General features: G+C 42.4%; 1 protein-coding gene across 11 annotated transcripts in view; it reads left to right on the plus strand.

Annotated features, from left to right (window-relative positions):
- Positions 1 to 22,473, plus strand: part of rgs3a (regulator of G protein signaling 3a) — a 156,155-nt gene that overhangs the window by 125,112 nt on the left and 8,570 nt on the right. For 6 of the 11 annotated variants that reach the window (XM_036977265.1, XM_021602436.2, XM_021602440.2 and 3 more), the window contains one exon: positions 9,674 to 9,747. In XM_036977265.1, coding sequence (XP_036833160.1) covers positions 9,674 to 9,747 — 74 coding nt within the window. Of the gene's footprint in view, positions 1 to 3,527; positions 3,694 to 9,673; positions 9,748 to 18,818; positions 19,003 to 21,575 lie in introns of those variants that run through there. The other 5 variants (XM_021602447.2, XM_021602443.2, XM_021602442.2 and 2 more) reach the window with 5 other exon arrangements.

The following is a 22,473-nucleotide window of genomic DNA, read 5'->3' on the forward strand; positions in this document are numbered from 1 at the left end:
TATTTTCCACCATAATTTGCAAATAAATTCATTAAAAATCCTACAATGTGATTTTCTGGATTTTTTTTCTCATTTTGTCTGTCACAGTTGAAGTGTACCTATGATGAAAATTACAGCCCTCTCTCATCTTTTTAAGTGGGAGAACTTGCACAATTGGTGGCTAACTAAATACTTTTTTGCCCTACTGTATCTGAGAGAGATAAGGAAACATTCTTATTATTTTACATCTATTTACCCCTCTATTTACATCTCCATATATACTTCTGTAAAAAAAATTCAACTGGTACCGCGGGACTTTCAGACAAGTCTTGTGAGGCTTGTGGGCGTCGTAGAGCAAAACAACCGACATATACGTGTCCGTGAGAGTCTATCCATTCTTAGGGGTCATATTAGTGTGTAGCCCAGACACATCCAATGCAGGAAAACAGATATCTCTACCTTAAACAGATTTTTGTATTATGTGAATTAGAATTCCATGGGGGTGCGTACATCAACCTTAGGGGGTTAAAGAAAAGAACAAGTCGGCCAGTCGAAACTCGCCTTTATGTTATAGTGAACGTGCACTTCAACTTCCTCCTGTCCTTCCCTTACACAACAACGGACTCAAACTGTGCCATTGGGTTCAAATTATAGAACATTACGGTTTAAGTTCACTCATTGAGGTTAGCGTTTGCATTTGACCGTGTCTCTCCCTTCTCGTCTAACCTCCGCCCAAGAAAACGTCTCGTGGCCTCCATTAGACCCATTTTCTTCTATTCCCATCTTTTTTTTCCATTCTTCACCAAGACCCATTGTTGATCCCATACCCCCAGGAGAGAACTCAGAGAAGCCTTATCCTCTGCTTTTTGTCCTCCTCCCATTCCACCCTTCTCCTCTCAATGTCAGGAAACCGGGTATAAACGGTTCACACAAACCCAAACCTGCTCAGATGGAGGAAGGGAAAGAAAGCAGGGCTGAAGGAAAGAAGGAAAAGGCCAGCCCTACATTGTCCCATGGTGAATAGTCAAGTTGTTTTTTGAAGGAGGAGAGAGGGAAGACCAATGAAAAGGAAGGAAGTGTCCTTGGGGAGGCATGAATAAGGTCAGGCTAGGGCAGCAGGCTGTAGCAGCCGGGCAGCAGCAGGAGTGAACTGCTGAATGGAGGTTAGCTATACAAAGACTAACATGATGGAGGCCAACCCTTCACCTTGGGGGATTTACTGTGGGCTGTGCTGCAGTGTGAATTGATTGGGGTGTTTTTAGCAGCAGTGGTTTGTTTAGGTGTACTGGATGTGTGAATAAAATTGTCTTTTGGGGGTGTTTTACTGGATGTGTGAGTACAATTTTTATTTGTGTGCACTGTATGTGTGGGTTAGTGTTTGTAAGTGCTGTGTGGTGAATATGTACTGTATTTCTGTGTCTGAGCGTGTAGTGTTTATTTGCGTTCACTGTTTGCTAGAAACGTGAGCACTTGTGAATGTGTGTATGTTCCCCTTCTCTGTTTCCACTCATGCCATATCCCAGCTCTCTGTTGTCAGGGAACAAGCCAGTGGTGTGACTGCCAGCTGATGTTCTGTACTACATCACGTGTGTGTCAATCAATCAAATGTTATTTATCTCATGCGCCGAATACAGCAGGTGTAGGTAGACTTTACTGTGATATGCTTGCTTACAAGCCGTTCCCAATGATGCAGAGTTAAACAAAAGAAGAATATGGTAACACAAGAATGAAGCTATATACAGGGAGTACCAGTACCATACCACTGTGCAGGAGTACAAGGTATTTGAGGTAGATCTGTATATAAAGGCAGGGTAAAGTGAATAGGCATCAGAATAGATAATAAGAGTTAAATAAAAAACAGAGTAGCATCAGCATATGATGAGTGTGAAAGTATATGTGCGGGGCGGGGGGGGGGGGGGTTTGTGTGTTATGTCTGTGTGTGGGCTTGTGTGAGTGTCAGCGTGGTGTGAGTGAGTGAGTGAGTGTTTTTATAGTCTTGTAAGTGTGCATAGATAGGGTCAATGCAGATAGTCTGGGTAACCATTTAATTAACTATTTAGCAATCTTGTGGATATTTAGAAGTCGTTTGGCTTGGGGGGAGAAGCTATCTCTGAGCCTGTTAGTCAGTTTGCGAGATGGTAGCACAGTGAACAGTCTATGGTTTGGGTGGCTGAAGTCTTTGCCAATTTTTTGTGCCTTCCTCTGACACCACCTGATATAGATGTCTTGGATGACTGCAGTCGACGTCCGGTGCATTTGCCATGCCAAGCGGAGATGCAGCCAGTCAAGATGCTCTCTGGTGCAGTTGTAGAACTTTTTGAGAATCTGTGGGTAAATGCCAAATATTTTTAGTCGCCTGGGGGGGAAGAGATGCTAACTTGCCCTCTTCACAACTGTGCAGGTGTGTATGGACCCTGCTAAGTCCTTAGTGATGTGGACACCAAGGACACTTGATGCTCTCGACCCGCTCCACTACAGCCTCGCCGATGTGGATGGGGGTGTGCTCTCCCCCCTTTTTCCTGTAGTCCACGATCAACTCCTTGGTCTTACTGACATTGAGGGAGAGGATGTTGACATTGGCACCACACTACCATGTCTCTGAGCTCCTCCTTGTAGGCTATCTCATGGCCATCGGTGATCAGGCCTACCACCGGCGTGTCATCAGCAAACTTGATGATGCTGTTGGAGTCGTGCATGGCAACACAGTCGTGGGTGAACAGGGAGTACAGGAGGGGACTAAGCACACCACTGAGGGGCCCCTGTGTTGAGGGTCTTAAACTCTCCTGTAATCCCTGTACTCCCGGATCCAGTTTCAGAGGGAGGTGTTCAGTCCCAGGGCCCCGAGCTTGGTGATGAGCTTGGAGGAGACTATGGTGTTGAACGCTGAGCTGTGGTCTATGAACAGCATTCTCACATAGTTATTTCCGCTCTTATCCAGGTGGGAGAGAGCAGTGTGAAATTAAATTGATATGTTGGGGCGGAATGCAAATTGGAGTTGGTCTAGGGTGTCTAGGATGATGGTGTTGATGTGTGTCCTGACCAGCCTTTCAAAGCACTTCATACAGATGTGAGTGCTACGAGACAATAGTCATTTAGGCAGGTTACCTTGGAGTTCTTGGGAACAGGGACAATGGTGGTCATCTTGAAGTATGTTGGGATTACAGACTGGTCTGTCCTTCAAGACACTTGACAGCTGGTCTGCACATGCTCTGAGAACGCTATTCTGTTTGGCCCGGCGGCCTTGCAAGTGAGAACTCTCTTGGTAGATAAAAAGCTGTGTAGCTTACCATGAGAAATTCTATATCAGGTGAGAAAAAACTTGAGATTTCTTTCACACTGAAATCAGAGCACCAGTTGTTGTTTATGAAGAGGCACAACCCTCCCCCTTTGGACTTGGCCGAGAAAGCTGTCGTTCGATCGTGTCGCTACATGGAGAAACTACTTAGTTCTATGTTCATAGATTCAGACAGCCAAGTATCTTCAAAGCATATAATAATGTTGTTTTCTAGTCTCTCTGACAGGAGACTCTCGAACGAAGCTCATCCATCTTATTCTCAAGTGCCTGGACATTTGCCAATAAAACGGAGGGGCGTGTTGGTTGATTTACTCTTCGTCTCAGTCTCACCAGGACGCCAGCCCCTGAAACAAAGGAATAGGGTCTGGTGTGAACAAGGGAACAGCTGAGTCAGAGTCGGATTTGCTGTTGAAATCGAGGTTAGTAACTGTCTATCTGATGTCCAAAGTGCTAGGCCGTAAAATGTGATAATAGCATTACCGATGTATTTTTTTCTCAATAAACACAAAAAAGTCACTAAATAGCAAAGTCAGTTTGGAACTCGTGAGATGTCGACCTTCCCTGTCAGTGCCATCTTGTGTTGGTGTGTATGTGATATTTTCATAAATGAGTGTGAGTGTGTACAGTTGAAGTCGGAAGTTTACATACACTTAGGTTGTAGTCATTAAGACTTGTTTTTCAACCACTCCACAAATTTCTTGTTAACAAACTATAGTTTTGGCAAGTCAGTTAGGACATCTACTTTGTGCATGGCACAAGTAATATTTCCAAAAACGGTTTACAGACAGATTGTTTCACTTATAATTCACTGTATCACAATTCCAGTGGGTCAGAAGTTTACATACACTAAGTTGACTTTAGAAGCTTCTGATAGGCTAATTGACATCATTTGGTACTTGTGGATGTATTTCAAGGCCTACCTTCAAACTCAGTGCCTCTTTGCTTGACATCATGGGAAAATCAAAAGAAATCAGCCAAGACTTCAGACAAAAATGTATTGTTTTAATTTGTCTGGTTCATCCTTGGGAGCAATTTCAAAACACCTGAAGGTACCACGTGCATCTGTACAAACAATAGTACAGTGGAGCAAAAAAGTATTTAGTCAGCCACCAATTGTGCAAGTTCTCCCAGTTAAAAAGATGAGAGAGGCCTGTAATTTTCATCATAGGTACTCTTCAACTATGACAGACAAAATGAGAAGAAAAAAATCCAGAAAATCACATTGTAGGATTTTTTTATGAATTTATTTGCAAATTATGGTGGAAGATAAGTATTTGGTCAGTATTTGTCAGACGGGCCTGGACATGTACTGGTGCAGGGGGACACGTCTGGCACTGCAGGATTTGAGTCCCTGGTGGCGTAGTGTGTTACTGATGGTAGGCTTTGTTACTTTGGTCCCAGCTCTCTGCAGGTCATTCACTAGGTCCCCCCGTGTGGTTCTGGGATTTTTGCTCACCATTCTTGTGATCCTTTTGACCCCACGGGATGAGATCTTGCGTGGAGCCCCAGATCGAGGGAGATTATCAGTGGTCTTGTATGTCTTCCATTTCCTAATAATTGCTCCCACAGTTGATTTCTTCAAACCAAGCTGCTTGCCTATTGCAGATTCAGTCTTCCCATCCTGGTGCAGGTCTACAATTTTGTTTCTGGTGTCCTTTGACAGCTCTTTGGTCTTGGCCATAGGTTGTGGACAGGTGTCTTTTATACTGATAACAAGTTCAAACAGTTGCCATTAATACAGGTAACGAGTGGAGGACAGAGGAGCCTCTTAAAGAAGAAGTTACAGGTCTGTGAGAGCCAGAAATCTTGCTTGTTTGTAGGTGACCAAATACTTATTTTCCACCATAATTTGCAAATAAATTCATTAAAAATCATACAATGTGATTTTCTGGATTTTTTTTCCTCATTTTGTCTGTCATAGTTGAAGTGTACCTATGATGAAAATTACAGCCCTCTCTCATATTTTTAAGTGGGAGAACTTGCACAATTGGTGGCTGACTAAATATGTTTTTTGCCCCACTGTATGTAAGTATAAACACCATGGGACCACGCAGCCATCATACCGCTCACGAAGGAGACGTGTTCTGTTCCTAGAGATGAACGTACTTTGGTGCGAAAAGTGTAAATCAATCCCAGAACAACAGCAAAGGACCTTGTGAAGATGCTGGAGGAAACAGGTACAAAATGATCTATATCCACAGTAAAACGAGTCCTATATCGACATAACCTGAAAGGCCACTCAGCAAGGATGAAGCCACTATTCCAAAACCACCATAAAAAAGCCAGACTACAGTTTGCAACTGCACATGGGGACAAAGATCGTACTTTTTGGAGAAATGTCCTCTGGTCTGTTTGGCCATAATCACCATCGTTATGTTTGGAGGAAAAAGGGGGAGGCTTGCAAGCTGAAGAACACCATCCCAACTGTGAAGCACGGGGGTGGCAGCATCATGTTGTGGGGGTGCTTTGCTGCAGGAGGGACTGGTGCACTTCACAAAATAGATGGCATCATGAGGTGGGAAAACTATGTGGATATTTTGAAGCAACATCTCAAGACATCAGTCAAGAAGTTAAAGCTTGGTCGCAAATGCGTCTTCCAAATGGACAGTGACCCCAAGCATACTTCCAAAGTTGTGGCAAAATGGCTTAAGGACAACATAGTCAAGGTATTGGAGTGGCCATCACAAAGCTCTGACCCCCTTCCTATAGAAAATTTGTGGGCAGAACTTAAAAAGCGTGTGCGAGCAAGGAGGCCTACAAACCTGACTCACTTACAACATCTCTGTCAGGAGGAATGGGGCAAAATTCACTCAACTTATTGTGGGTAGCTTGTGGAACTATACCCGAAACGTTTGACCCAAATTTAACAATTTAGGTAGGCAATGCTACCAAATACTAATTGAGTTTATGTAAGCTTCTGACCCACTGGGAATGTGATGAAAGAAATAAAAGCTGAAATAAATCATTCTCTCTACTATTATTCTGACATTTCACATTCTTAAATAAAGTGGTGATCCTATCTGACCTAAGACAAGGCATTTTTACTAGAATTAAATGTCAGGAATTGTGAAAAACTGAGTTTAAATGTATTGGCCATGTTGTATGTAAACTTCCGACTTAAACTGTATATGCATTGTTTGCGACCGATGAGCCCCGCATCGACCCAACCCATCAGACCTCTTGCCCACAGCCCTTCAGTGTGTTTCTGGCTTTGAGCCCCTTGGCCAGGGGGTAAAACATTACTATCTAGTAGGTATTCAGGTTATATGTAGGTATGTGCCATAAAGGGTAAATACAGTGCAATCGGAAAGTATTCAGAAAATCTGATATTTTCCACATTTTGTTACGTTACAGCCTTATTCTAAAATTGATTAAATAATATTTTTCCTCATCAATCTACACACAAATCCCCATAATGACAGTGAAAATGTTTTTTGCAAATGTAAAAAAATACATTTACACAAGTATTCAGACCATTTGACACTCGAATTTGAGCAGGGTGCATCTTGTTTCCATTAATCATCCTTTAGATGTTTCTACAACTTGATGGGAGTCCACCTGTGGTAAATTAAATTGATTGGATATGATTTGGACAGGCACACACATGTCTACTGTATATAAGGTCCCACAGTTGACAGTGCATGTCAGAGCAAAAACCAATCCATGAGGTTGAAGGAATTGTCCGTAGAGCTCTGAGACAGGATTGTGTCGCAGCACAGGTCAGGGAAACCAAAAGATTTCTGCAGCAATGAAGGTCCCCAAGAACACCCGTGGCCTCCATTATTCTTAAATGGAAGACGTTTGAAACCACCAAGACTCTTCCTAGAGCTGGCCACCCGGCCAAACTAAGCAATCATGGGAGAAGAGCCTTGGTCAAAGACGTGACCAAGAACCCGACGAACACTTCGGGACAAGTCTTTGAGTGTCTTTGAGTGGCCCAGCCAGAGCCCGGACAAGAACCCGATAAATAATCTCTGGAGAGACCTGAAATTAGCTGTGCAGCAACGCTCCTCATCCAACCTGACAGAGTTTGAGAGGATCTGCAGAGAAGAATGAGTGCCAAGCCTGTAGCGTCCTACCCAAGAAGACTCAAGGCTGTAATCGCTGCCAAAGGGGCTTCAACCAAGTACTGAGTAAAGGGTCTGAATACTTATGTAAATGTAATAGTTCCGTTTAAAAATGTTAATACATTTGCAAAATTGTTGTTCCGTGTTCCTCTTAGGAAAAACAACACACCTTCAAGGCAGCAAGACATTACAGCCCTAATCTAGGTCTGCATCATGTCACCAGACAGCATCCTACATTACAAGTTATCATGTTACATGTAGTAGGAAACCCATAAACATTCCCTTAAAGAGACACAATAGAAGGGAGTCCATGTGTTCCTGTAGGTTGTAATGGGTCTTAATTGCAGTTGGAGGGTTGTTTCAAAGTGTCACATGAGCCTGGCGTTGAGTGCTTTATGGTATGAAGGGACCTGTAACATGAGGACCTCCTCTCAATGGCTAGAACTTCATTGTGTGTCTTCATTTGGAGATCCCTGCTGAAGGCTATAGCGTGTGTGTGTGTGTGTGTGTGTGTGTGTGTGTGTGTGTGTGTGTGTGTGTGTGTGTGTGTGTGTGTGTGTGTGTGTGTGTGTGTGTGTGTGTGTGTGTGAGGCAGGCAGGAAGGCAGACAAAAGCAAACCATATTCCCCTGTGACTGTGGTCAGTAATGTGGAGTTATGACCTCTGGATTAGCTATTCCTACAGTAAACCCTGTGGGTAAATAGCAGGAGGACTGGGTTGGCCTGATCCCCCCCCCCCCCCCCCCCCCCCCCCCCTCCATCCTCTCTGGTTACTGGGGCAAAGCCTGGCAGACAGCTCCCTGGTGTCTGGGGCACCCTGGTTCTCATGTTCCCACACTAAGATGAAACACTTTATTTTGATGTTGCTGCTGACCCTACTGACCTCATTGGGATCTGGTCGTTGCACAAGTGCGTGCATGTGTTTGTGTCTGTGCGTTTGTGTATGTTTGTCAGCCTTGAGCGTCTGGGGCTTGGAGGTGGACAGGAGGCTACTAATGACCTACACAGACATACACACATACATTGAACAAAAATATAAATTTCAACGATTTTACTGGGTTACAGCTCATACAGTATGAGGAAATCAGTCAATTGAAATACATTAATCTGGCCCTAATCTATTGATTTCACGACAGGGAATAGAGATATCCATCTGTTGATCGCAGATACCTCATAGTTAGTACTTGTCATTTTCTGTGTACGCAGATCACGTTGATCTTTAGACGCTAGTTTACAGGAGCTTTTTGTTGCTTTTTTCGGCATCTCAGTAGCTCTACTTTCAGCGACACCTTTAGCAGTGTCAAGGGAACGCGCCAGCTCAGTATCTGAACTCTGGCTATGATCAAAACACTACACAGGGTACAAGTAAACAGATTGTGTGTGCTTTAGACTGGGATTTGTTGAATAGGTGGGTAGGAGGCATTACAGCTTCAGTTTGACTTTGATTTTGTTTTAAGATGGCACTGACCTCAACTATATACACAGCACAGGTTCAATGGCTGTGAACTCCTTGCCAACTGTTGGTTCAATAGCACAATGACGTGCTTTTTTAGTCCGTGTCTGTTGTTATTCTCATTTGTCACTTTGAGATACAGGCAGGGGAAAGAAACTATGTATGGGGAAATGGGTTCCCAATGAGCACTTATTGTTTCAGTCCAATAACAGCTGCACACACACACACACACACACACACACACACACACACACGCTCAAGTGTGTGCATGAACGCACACAAAGACGCACACACAGAAACCTCCACCTCCCCCAGGACAGTCTCGGACCAGCAGATTACCAGAGAATGACCCCTCTTCCACTCCTCCCCCTCTTTTCTTTCTCAGCCAATCAGAGACAGAGGGGCTCGGGAAGTGTAATGTGACACTGGAGCCTATCGGCTTAGGTTTAGGCTTAATTGGGGCCAGGGCTACCAGACTGGTGTCACACTCTTTTCACACACAAACTCACACACAAACACAACTTGACTCTCTCACACATACTCACACATGCACAGCGTAGGCCACCCTCACTCACTCACATACACACATGCATTCACTCTCGGTCAGCCACACATTCACACACAGAGAGAGGCCCGGAGGCAATAGGAGTATGTGCTGGGGTGCTGTTGAGGATTAGCCAGAGTGGGACCTGGCTGTGTGTGTTACAGACTGGACTAGATACCCTTTACCTCCATCACACTGCATACTTTAGCCTAGGAGATAGTGGCACAGGAGGGACTAGTGGCTTTAGGGGCCCAGTGTGAGGCTTTAGGGGCCAATCTCTACTGTGACTGGGGAGACTGGATGATGCAGTGTGTGCTCTCCCTACTCTCCCTTCAGCTCAGCGCCGGATCCCCATGCAGCTGTGACGTTGGCCCCGAAGGGTCCAAGAAGTCAAAGAAATCCAAGAACCTGTAAGTAACCAAACAACCTTTGATTTACTGTTTCCTGTCTTTATTTTTTACCCCCTCTCTTCTCATCTTTGTAGTTAATATTGAGAATGTCTTTGTGTTGTGAATGGGGAATCCCATGTCATGTGTTCTAGCAGTGCAGACATTTGATCAAACTAGCATTAGTAATGCTGCTTTATGGAGTTTCCCTATTTTACGTAAATTGGATCCATGAACACTGTTGAATAAGAGAATGTCTGCACTGCTAAAAATGTGGGATTCTTTTGTTTCCCATTCTTGGCTGTGACTGATATGAACTCTAAATACACATTTTCATTTGCTGTAGCTCTGCTATGCTAACCTTTATAATCCAAAGACAAAGAGTTTTTTGTTCATTGTCGGTAGGGGTAGTGTGGCGTAATGCAATAACAGTTTTTCTTATGCTGTACATGGATGACCCTGCAGCGTACAGTGTCACCTCATGTCAATGTCATTAGCCTTAATTCTATGGCCTCATTGGTATCAAACATGACTGAAGCCACAAGCCCATACTTGCCATTCACTCTCCCATAGACCTTTCACAGAGGTGTCAGATAGGCATTTGAAATGATTTCACAATTTGAAAAATAGAATCTATATTTATCCAGCTAGTCGAAATACAAGTGTTTAAAGAATCATTTAAAAAAAAAAATAATAATAATAATATTTTTTACTTCAATGTGGAGTCAGGACTCAGGAGAGGCGGTGTACTCTGTTGTTTCAGCACAGGTAGGCTGTTCATATTAAAACAGCCTACCTGTTGGGAGACCATTGTATCCTACTGCTTCTCATTTTAGCCAACTTAATTCTGTAATTGTAAATCCATTTGCATTGATTAGAAATCTCCCAGTTCACATGTGACGCATGGAGCCTCTGATGGTGCTGCTGCTTTGATTGACTGACAATAACAAGCTACATGTGAAAAGTGTGTAGGCTACCGGTATGTCTTTTTTATGGGTGGCACTCATAAAAACAGTCATAAAAATATTGTTTTATTAAAATGTTTAATGTCATGTTCTATCCTAACGGCCTGTTTTGAATGAAATGTAAGATGGTGCGTGTACAGTGCATTCATAAAGTATTCAGACCCTTTGTCTTTTTCCAAATGTTGTTAAGTTACAGCTTTATTCTAAAACAGATTATATAGCTATTTCTCCTCATCAATCGACACACAATACCCCATAATAACAAAGCAAAAAAAAACGTTTTTTTGACATTTTTGCAAATGTATTAAAAATTTAAAACGGAACTATTACATTTACATAAGTATTCAGACCCTTTACTCAGTACTTGGTTGAAGCCCCTTTGGCAGCGATTACAGCCTTGAGTCTTCTTGGGTAGGATGCTACAAACTTGGCACACCTGTATTTGGGGAGTTTCACACATTCTTCTCTGCAGATCCTCTCAAGCTCTGTCAGGTTGGAAGAGGAGCGTTGCTGCACAGATAATTTCAGGTCTCTCCAGAGATTATTTATCGGGTTCTTGTCCGGGCTCTGGCTGGGCCACTCAAAGACATTCAGAGACTTGTCCCGAAGTGTTCGTCGGGTTCTTGGTCACGTCTTTGACCAAGGCTCTTCTCCCATGATTGCTTAGTTTGGCCGGGTGGCCAGCTCTAGGAAGAGTATTGGTGGTTTCAAACGTCTTCCATTTAAGAATAATGGAGGCCACGGGTGTTCTTGGGGACCTTCATTGCTGCAGAAATCTTTTGGTTTCCCTGACCTGTGCTGCGACACAATCCTGTCTCAGAGCTCTACGGACAATTCCTTCAACCTCATGGATTGGTTATTGCTCTGACATGCACTGTCAACTGTGGGACCTTATATACAGTAGACAGGTGTGTGCCTGTCCAAATCATGTCCAATCAATTAAATTTACCACAGGTTGACTCCAATCAAGTTGTAGAAACATCTCAAGGATGATCAATGGAAACAGGCTCCACCTGAGCTCTGAATACTTATGTAAATAAGGTATTTATGCTTTTCTGTTTTATACATTTGCAAAAAATTATAGAAACCTGTTTTCACTTTGCCATTATTGGGTATTGTGTGTAGATTGATGAGGGGAAAAAACTATTTTATCATTTTTAGAATAATGCTGTAACGTAACAAAATGTGGAAAAAGTCAAGGGGTCTTCGGAATACTTTCCGAATACACTGTGTGTGTTGTCAAATGTGTGTGTTGAGGGGGATTCCTGTGCCATTATCGCCTCAGTGATTCATCAGCTGTTGATTGAGCCTTCTTCACACTATCAGATGGAGACGAAAGGACAATGTCCATTTAAAATGGCTGCTCAGCCTGAATGCTGATAGCTACTCAGCATATCAACAGATGATGAAAATTAAAATCAGAAGCGTCAAAAGCCACATTTGAGCATAATCATTAAGTAAATACAATGTCACGTATTTTCAGTTTAGATGTTAATGACATAAGTCACTACTTGACACATTTTGGTATCCCTCGCCACTTTTTGAATGCCCCAGGATAGTCTGTTTATGCAGCTGAGAGTTTGAGAATGTAAATGTGCAGTTGTTGAGAGGGATGTACCACACCTCCTACGTGTGTGTGGGTGTGTGTGTGTGTGCGTGTGCGTGTGTGACTAAAGTGTCTGTTTCCAAGTCCTTAAGTGTCACCTCAATGTCACACTTCCTCTGAAGTGAGTCTACAGATGTAGGATCTTAATTTGAGCCAGATTGCTATAGCAGAAAAATAACCCTGCAGCATCAGGAAATGTGAATTATAATTAATGGACATTTTTGTAAGGGTTGATACATTTTTCAATGGGGCAAATCAAGCCTGAAATGTCAAAGTGGAAATTACAGAATTTAGAAGCCTTTTTAAAACTCAAATACATTCCAAGTTTGCATTTCTTGCATTGCAGGAAAAGTCTCAGCAATAAAATACTGATAAATTTAAATCCTACATATGTACATGTTGAGTGGATGTCTATTGTTGTCTTCTCTTGGAGGTTTTTCCAATTAGAATTTTCTGTCTTGACTCAATTGAGCCAAATGTGACTGACCCAATTCCAATCTATGTTCTCGATATTTACGCCTAGTTAATAGGGATAGAGATAGGCGCTAGCGGGACACCAGTCGACAACATCCAGTACCTGTGTATGCTGTCTCGGGAATCTGGTCCTCTCTACAGGCTGATACCCCAGCCTATTCAGTATGAGATGGAGCTCCGGGAAGTTAGAACGTGACACGCCAGATGTGGGGAATAATCATGTAAAACAGTATATGCAGTCACTTACACCATCAGGCATATGTGGGTTACAGCGCAGCGGGTTACAAGAAACAAGAAAGTAGAGTAGAGTTGTTGCTTTTGAGTAATTTCCCAAAAGCATAGGTAGGGAGGATATTGTTGAACCTGGGGATTGACGTGTACAACGGTTGGATTACAATTTAATTGTGTTGGGTTGGGTTACAGGAGTATTTTCCTTAGGGTAATCACAGTTATCACAGTTATATCTCTTACATGTTTCCAGTTAGTGTGTGCTACATATACTACCTTGATTAAGCACTTTGCTCAAGATGAATCTACAATGTCCTTTATTCGAACCCGTGACAATCTATTGAGTTACTCAACTATGTAGCTGTAAACTGCACCTGTCCCTCCTAACCCCATGACCTCTTCTTTAACAGGGATTATTTTTATCTCCTTTTCACATCCATCCATCAGATTTCACTTTCTCCATTGTTTTCTTTTACCAGGAGACCGAATTCAGTCTGAAACCTGAAGCCTTGTCTTTGTAAATCATGCTCCTTCTTCCCCCCCCCTGGCTCTGTCTTTCATTCCTCCCCCCTTCATTGGTGAAGACCTCTCAACCATCCCTCTGGGCCTCCGTATGTGTCTTGAACCTTTCCAGACTTTACAGTGCCTTGCGAAAGTATTCGGCCCCCTTGAACTTTGCGACCTTTTGACACATTTCAGGCTTCAAACATAAAGATATAAAACTGTATTTTTTTGTGAAGAATCAACAACAAGTGGGACACAATCATGAAGTGGAACAACATTTATTGGATATTTCAAACTTTTTTAACAAATCAAAAGCTGAAAAATTGGGCGTGCAAAATTATTCAGCCCCCTTAAGTTAATACTTTGTAGCGCCACCTTTTGCTGCGATTACAGCTGTAAATCGCTTGGGGTATGTCTCTATCAGTTTTGCACATCGAGAGACTGAAAATTTTTCCCATTCCTCCTTGCAAAACAGCTCGAGCTCAGTGAGGTTGGATGGAGAGCATTTGTGAACAGCAGTTTTCAGTTCTTTCCACAGATTCTCGATTGGATTCAGGTCTGGACTTTGACTTGGCCATTCTAACACCTGGATATGTTTATTTTTGAACCATTCCATTGTAGATTTTGCTTTATGTTTTGGATCATTGTCTTGTTGGAAGACAAATCTCCGTCCCAGTCTCAGGTCTTTTGCAGACTCCATCAGGTTTTCTTCCAGAATGGTCCTGTATTTGGCTCCATCCATCTTCCCATCAATTTTAACCATCTTCCCTGTCCCTGCTGAAGAAAAGCAGGCCCAAACCATGATGCTGCCACCACCATGTTTGACAGTGGGGATGGTGTGTTCAGGGTGTGAGCTGTGTTGCTTTTACGCCAAACATAACGTTATGCATTGTTGCCAAAATGTTCAATTTTGGTTTCATCTGACCAGAGCACCTTCTTCCACATGTTTGTGTCTCCCAGGTGGCTTGTGGCAAACTTTAAACAACACTTTTTATGGATATCTTTAAGAAATGGCTTTCTTCTTGCCACTCTTCCATAAAGGCCAGATTTGTGCAATATATGACTGATTGTTGTCCTATGGACAGAGTCTCCCACCTCAGCTGTAGATCTCTGCAGTTCATCCAGAGTGATCATGGTTCTCTTGGCTGCATCTCTGATCAGTCTTCTCCTTGTATGAGCTGAAAGTTTAGAGGGACGGCCAGGTCTTGGTAGATTTGCAGTGGTCTGATACTCCTTCCATTTCAATATTATCGCTTGCACAGTGCTCCTTGGGATGTTTAAAGCTTGGGAAATCTTTTTGTATCCAAATCCGGCTTTAAACTTCTTCACAACAGAATCTCGGACCTGCCTGGTGTGTTCCTTGTTCTTCATGATGCTCTCTGCGCTTTTAACGGACCTCTGAGACTATCACAGTGCAGGTGCATTTATACGGAGACTTGATTACACACAGGTGGATTGTATTTATCATCATTAGTCATTTAGGTCAACATTGGATCATTCAGAGATCCTCACTGAACTTCTGGAGAGAGTTTGCTGCACTGAAAGTAAAGGGGCTGAATAATTTTGCATGCCCAATTTTTCAGTTTTTGATTTGTTAAAAAAGTTTGAAATATCCAATAAATGTCGTTCCACTTCATGATTGTGTCCCACTTGTTGTTGATTCTTCACAAAAAAATACAGTTTTATATCTTTATGTTTGAAGCCTGAAATGTGGCAAAAGGTTGCAAAGTTCAAGGGGGCCGAATACTTTCGCAAGGCACTGTATCTCCTCGTGATCTAACTCCTGGTACAATCACCAAAGAGTGTATACACTATGCAACCTTCAGTCTTCTCAGAGGCCCCCCATACACACGTAGGAGGCCAGGTCAGGATACAAAGCTGTAGATCAATCCTGTGGCTCAAAGACCCCCTTAAGGCCGTCATTTACCGAGTGTGTACTTGGATGGAGTCAGATTTTTTGGATCAATGCACGCCTTTTGTTTAACATGGTCCGTGTTTTTTTTATTTTTATTGTCTTCTCATTTGGGGTGAAATCAAAGAAGAGGCGTCATCCCTTGCTAGCAGTAGCTAACTGACTTGAGCCTGACAAAAGCATAGCAAGCTAGCTAGCCTTTAGTTTTCCACACCTCCATGTGAAACAATCAGATTTATTATTAAATAATATGCCCTAGCAATATTGTTATACTTGCTAGTGTGACTTACAGTATTATCCCAGTTTAATATGCTGCTTCAATGTGTTCAGTTCCATCAGATAGCAATAGAGCTTCATATCATTTTACTTCTCAACAAAATACCTTTCGTTGTTTAAACAGTCGCTGAGATTATATTTAGTTATCAATGCAAAATTCTACTTTAGATGCACAGCACATAAAAAATTATGTGAACCCTTTGGATTTACCTGGATTTCTGCATAAATTTGACATAAAATTTGATCTGATCTTCGTCTAAGTCACAACATTGTACAAACACAGTATGCTTAAACTAATAACACACAAATTATTGTTTCTTATTTTTTCTTGTCTATATTGAATACATTTATTTAATTTAAACATTCACAGTGTAGGTTGGAAAAAGTATGTGAACCCCTAGCCTAATGACTTTACCAAAAGCTAATTGGAGTCAGGAGTCAACTAAACTGGAGTCGAATCAATGAGACGAGATTGGAGATTTTGGTTAGAGCTGCCCTGCCCCATAAAAAAACACTCACAAAATTTGGTTTGCTATTCACAAGAAGCATTGCCTGAGAAGAACCATGCCTCAAACAAAAGAGATCTCAGAAGACCTAAGGTTAAGAATTGCTTCCTTGCATAAAGCTGGAAAGGTTTACAAAAGTATCTCTAAAAGTCAGTCCACGGTAAGACAAATTGTCTATAAATGGAGAAATTGCAGCACTGTTGCTACTCTCCCTAGGAGTGGCCATCCTGCAAAGATGACTGCAAGAGCACAGTGCAGAATGCTCAATGAGGTTAAGAATAATCCTAGTGTCAGCTAAAAACTTCCAAAAATCTCTGGAACATGCTAACATATCTGTTGACGAGTCTACAATAAGTAAAACACTAAACAAGAAAAGTGTTCACGGGAGGACACCACGGAAGAAGCAACTGCTGTCCAAAAAAACATTGCTGTACATGTGAAGTTTGCAAATGAGCACCTGGATGTTCCACAGCGCTACTGGCAAAATATTCTGTGGACAGATGAAACTAAATTTGTGTTGTTTGGAAGGAACAGGCACAGCGCACCAACATCAAAACCTCAACCAAACTGTAAACTATGTTGGAGGGAGCATCATGGTTTGGGGCTGTTTTGTTGCCTCAGGGCCTGGACAACTTGCTATCATCGAAAAATGAATTCCCAAGTTTATCAGGACATTTTGCAGGAAGATGTAAGGCTATCTGTCCACCATTTGAAACTCAACAGAAGTTAGGTGTTGCAACAGGACAACAGCCCAAAACACAGACATAAATCAACAACAGAATGGCTTGAACACCTTCTGGACTCCACCTTCTGGAGTGGCCCAGTCAGTCCTGACCTCAACCCGATTGAGAGGCTGTGGCATGACCTCAAGAGAGACGTTCACACCAGACATCCCAAGAATATTGTGGAAGTTAAACAGTTTGTAAAGAGAAATGGTTCAAAATTCCTCCTGACCGTTGTGCCGATCTCAACTACAGGAAACGTTTGGTTGAATTTATTGCTGCCAAAGGAGGGTCAACCTGTTATTAAATTCAAGGGCTCACATACTTTCCCAACCTGCACTGTTTATGTTTACACGGTGTGTTCAGTTATAATTGTTTGTGTGCTATTCGTTTAAGCAGACTGTGTTTGTCTATTGTTGTGAGTTAAATGAAGACCAGATAGCATTTTAAGACCAATTTATGCAGATGTCCAGGTAATTCTAAAGGGTTCACATACTTTTTCCAAGCAACAGCTTCATTGCCTACACAATACTGCCCCCAAAACAGCGGAATGAACTCTCCCTAGAGTCACAGATTTGAATCTGTGCAAAAATCTGTTGATATAGCAACACCTGCCATGTAAGCAGGACTATGTTCTACAAGTAGCCGCCCATTTTGTGATATGCGTAGTTCACGTAAGGTCTGTAGAACCCTTAAAGCCCCATGTTTAACACATTTCCACTTATGTAAGTAGGGAGAAAATCAACACATGAGATTGTTTTTAGGAAAACTATGCAATATGGGCTCAATGCGAGTGCAACTTGATGTTTTGCATAAATCGTGCATTGATGTTGCTGGACATGTTTGAGTTGTGCATTTGTATCTCACGTTCAGAATCCTGAGTAGGAATAAACCTAGAACTCTTTGTGGAATGGAAAACAATTGCAACAATGTTTACTGGTATTTAATACTCTGCTATTCAAGACTATAATGGACATTAAGCTTGGACTGTTAATTGGCTAATAAGTATTAATGAATTGTGCTGGGTAAGGGCTAACTGGTGACTGTGGCATAGCCTTAGTGTCTGCTTTGAGGTGGTTGTTGTAGCTCACACCGGTTGACCGTGCTAGATACTGGCCAGTAGAGTGGGGAGGGAGCAGGAGTCATCAGTCATACTGTACCTGTGTTAAGTTTATGCAGACACAGAGTGGTGACACCTGGTTTTTGGATGGCCTATAGCGAGAGTCTGTTGTAGCTGAAACGTTAGGAGCCTCAGGAAGCAGAATGTGTAGGTTTTTGAAGAGCATATTTGATTGAATTCTAGACAAAGTTTGTAAGAGGGAACCTGAGTTTAATGCTGAGTAGGTATGGCCTTTATCCGGGCAGGCTTACTAGACAGGCCACTATCTCCTCACCTAGCCCCCTCTCCCTCTTTCTCTCATTCCTCGCCACTCCATACACACACACACGCGCGCGCGCTTTCACACACTTACACACACACGCACACACACACACCAGATGAAAGGATAACATTACACTAGATGTGCTAGTATAATATCCACCTGTTGTTGTGCTACATGACAGGGAAAAATCAAATGGTGGAAATGGATTCTCTAGTTATGTCTACTAGTGATAGTGAAGATGGATGTCATATTGCTGTAGTAGTAGTAATAGCGAGTTCTACAAGGTCAATATTTTTGTTGCAGTATTTGTAATAGTCTAGTATTAGAGGGTTTACAGCAGTAACATGTGTAGTTGTAACAGTAGTAGCTATTAAGTGATTATATATTTGTGAAATGAAAGCATTTCCTTCCCCATCAAACCCAGGCTTGTTCGGGCTTAGATAGAATGCAGCTCCATCCTCTCAGAATAGCACCTTGTGATTGGGTGAGCCTTGAGCCCGCCTCCCCTGGCCCCTGGACTATATAAAGCTACAGCAGAGCCTCTCCGGGTTAGAGGAATGTGACAACTGAATTACCCCTGCCCCGAGCACAGCGCTCTGACGCTCTGACACACACACTATACACACAGGACTACACACAGGACCCTAAAGACTTGTGCCCATGTTCCCCGCTATGGTTGACTTCTCGGAGAAGTACCTGGAAAGGTAAGAAGTTGGAACCCATGGGTAGTATGCTCTGTGTGCTCTCTGCTGCATTAGGAAGAAATAGGGAGAGGGAGGGAGAGAAGGAGGGAGATGATGTTTTAGGCTCTGTGGGGTACTACTGAAAAGCTGTTAGGAGGCCAGCTGACCTCTCTTCTGAATCTCATTTGCCAGTCGCTGGGTGAGAGGACTCCCGTGTGATTAAAACTATTTTGAGGAGACTTCAACTTGTAGCTAAAGATTGGCCTTGTCTTTTAATAATTGGCCTGGATTTCTTATGTGGTCTCTGTGGTTTGTTAGGTGGGTAATGTTGATCATTTAGATTTACATTTGGCAGATGGCTCAGTTAAGAGGGGACGGGTCCGTGCAGTGTTGACTTATATATACTGAACAATGTAGGAACATTTCTATGTTCAGCATTTGCCTTGGTTAGAAAATAATGTACTACTATATTTCCAGACAGAATTCAGATGCTCTCAGGAGCTCGTGCAAAAGCACATTTCTGTCCCAGTGTGTTTGCCTGCTCTGTTTTTAAACAGTCTACCTCTATGCCATAGAACGACTCTGGAAACCCACATTCTTATTTACTCTGTGGTAAAAGAACGTGAGGACCCTACTGTCTCTTGCTCCATGATATCTCCATGTTGTTGTTGTTGTCCTCATAGTGGGGAATAACAGGGACATGTGCAGCTATGCCATGTTATGCAGACTCGCACATGCACACACACACACACACACACACACACACACCTTGTTATTTTTAGTATGACTTTGCTATTGATTACTGCATTGTTGGGGTTAGTGCTTGCAAGAAAGGCATATCACTGTACTTGTGCATGTGACATTAAAACTTGAAACAAACACACAGACACACAGAGGCGAGGTATGTGTGTGCTCTGTGTACACGGTGCAGGGCCAGGCACATAATCTACTGCAAACAGCCAGAGTGGCAGACAGGGCAAAAACAAACCCAAAGGTTACCTCCTATCCCTTTACCCTCTACGCCTTTCCCTGGCTGTAGTGGATGGGGCTGCCTGGAGGTGTGGAGAGGGGATCCAGTACACCGTGGGAAACAGAGCCACCGGGTGGAACAGGAAGGTGGGATGTATAAGGGATCCACTTCAAAGCAACAGCAGCTGTGTTTTAACAACCCTGATGAACTGACATGGTGGAAACATCTAGTACAGTAGGTCAGAGCAGGACTGACTGTAGGCACCAGACAATGGGTGCTGATAGGCAGGCGTTTTCTTTGATTTTATAGTGGGACTTGACAGTAATATGCATATGTGCATCTTTCATGCTCCATTACATGTATAACTCTGTAGTATACATTGGTGAAAGTCACCCAGTAAAATATTATTATGAGTAAAAGTCTTAAAGTATTTGGTTTAATATATATTTAATTGTGAACTTTGCAGAAATCACTTCGCCATTTCCTCATTGCTAAAATTCTTTGTTGTGCCATCCGAACCGCTGTGAAATGTATTTTCAATTACAAAAAATATTGTTTGAAGCTGGTGTACAAAACTGGAAGAAAAATACGCAAAAATTAAATTTAAGAATGTGGAGCATAGAAATAGCGCACATACTGCTTCTTAGACTTGCTTTCACTGAGAATGACAGACCGATAACTGATATTTCTATGTGAATTTGGTCCGTAGCCCAAAAAGTTACATATTGCAGCTTTAAGTATCAAATTGTAAATCTAATTGCTGAAATATACTTGACTTCAACGGGATCGGTGTCCCTTCCACGGGACGGTTGAGCAAACGTAGGCTAATGCGATTAGCATGAGGTTGTAAGTAACAACAATATATTCCAGGACATAGACATATCTGATATTGGCAGAAATCTTCAATTCTTGTTAATCTAACTTCGCTGTCCAATTTACTGTCGCTATTATAGTGAAAGAATACCATGCTATTGTTTGAGGAGAGTGCACAATTTTGAACATGAAAGTTATTAATAAACAAATTAGGCACATTTGGGCAGTCTTGATACAACATTTTGAACAGAAATGCAATGGTTCATTGGATCAGTCTAAAACTGTGCACATGCACTGATGGCATCTAGCGGCCAAAATCTACATTGCACCTGGGCTGGAAAAATACATTATGGCCTTTCTCTTGCATTTCAAAGATGATGGTACAAAAAATACAAAAGAATGGTTGTTTTTTTCTTCGTATTATATTTTACTGTATCTATTGTGTTATATTCTACTACATTCCTTTCACATTTCCATAAACTTAAAGTTGTTTCCTTTCAAATGGTACCAAGAATAAGCATATCCTTGCTTCAGGTCCTGAGCTACAGGCAGTTAGATTTGGGTATGTCATTTTAGGAGAAAATTGAAAAAAAAATGTCTAATCCTGTATCAAAAGTAAAAATACAAATCATTTCAAATTCCTTATTTTAATCAAACCAGACGGCACCATTTTCTTGTTTTTATTTATTTAGGGACACACTCCAACACGTAGACATAATTCACAAATGAAGCATGTGTGTTTAGTTTGTCCGCCAGAGGCAGTATGGATGACCAGGGATGTTCTCTTGATAAGTGCGTATACTGGACCATTTTCCTGTCCTTTCCTGTCCGGTAATGAGTACTTTTGGGTACTAAGGAAAGTGTATGGAGTAAAACGTTTGTTATTTTCTTTAGGAATGTAGTGAAAAGTAAAAGTTGTCAATTCTTTAAATTGTGAAGTACAGGTACCCCCAAATACTTCAGTAGTACTTAAGTACTTTACACATGGGTACAATACTATGTTATTACTTTGTTGTTGCACATTTCTAGTACATCAATGCAGTTCTTTATCTCGCAATGTGATCTACTGTTGGTGTTGACATGCCCCCCTGTAGCCCCCGTGGTTGTTAGTCAGTCAGTCAGTCAGTCAGACAGTCACACTCTAGCACATCTACAGTACATTTGCAGTGTGTCTCTCTGCACCTCCCCAGCGCTCCAGCTCTCCCCTTGAGTTCTTAGTGCCTAGCTAGCTAGAGATCCCTGGGAGCATGGCCCAGTTTCACGGTACCAGTATTAGCTTGGAGAGAGGCTATTACTGTCTCTAATGTGAGCCAGGAGAAGTGGGAATAACACGAAGACCTGAGATAATTGCAGCGCCAAAGACCCTCCAGCCCCCTCTACACGGACACAAGTACGCACACACACACACGTCTCTGCCGGGCAGATAGGGAACATGGGAGGTAACAGAAGTATTTTCTGGATGGATGGGATTAGAGAGCATCTCCCGTAGAGGGATGTTGCCATTTTTGAAGCAGATTGCCCTGTCAGGGTTAGGGCTATGTTTAATGAAGAGAGGAACACACATAACGTCTTCCACTGCCGCTGGTGGGTGGGCGATTAGCTCTCTAGCCGGGGTATGTTATGCAGAGTTAGGAGTGGTGGGAGAGGGTTTGAGGGTTAAATGCAGGAGACAAAGAGATGAGACAAGGAGAGCAGACAATGCTGGGCCT

Source organism: Oncorhynchus mykiss, chromosome 5 (genome assembly GCF_013265735.2).
Source record: "Oncorhynchus mykiss isolate Arlee chromosome 5, USDA_OmykA_1.1, whole genome shotgun sequence".
In the NCBI taxonomy this organism is placed as follows: domain Eukaryota; kingdom Metazoa; phylum Chordata; class Actinopteri; order Salmoniformes; family Salmonidae; genus Oncorhynchus; species Oncorhynchus mykiss.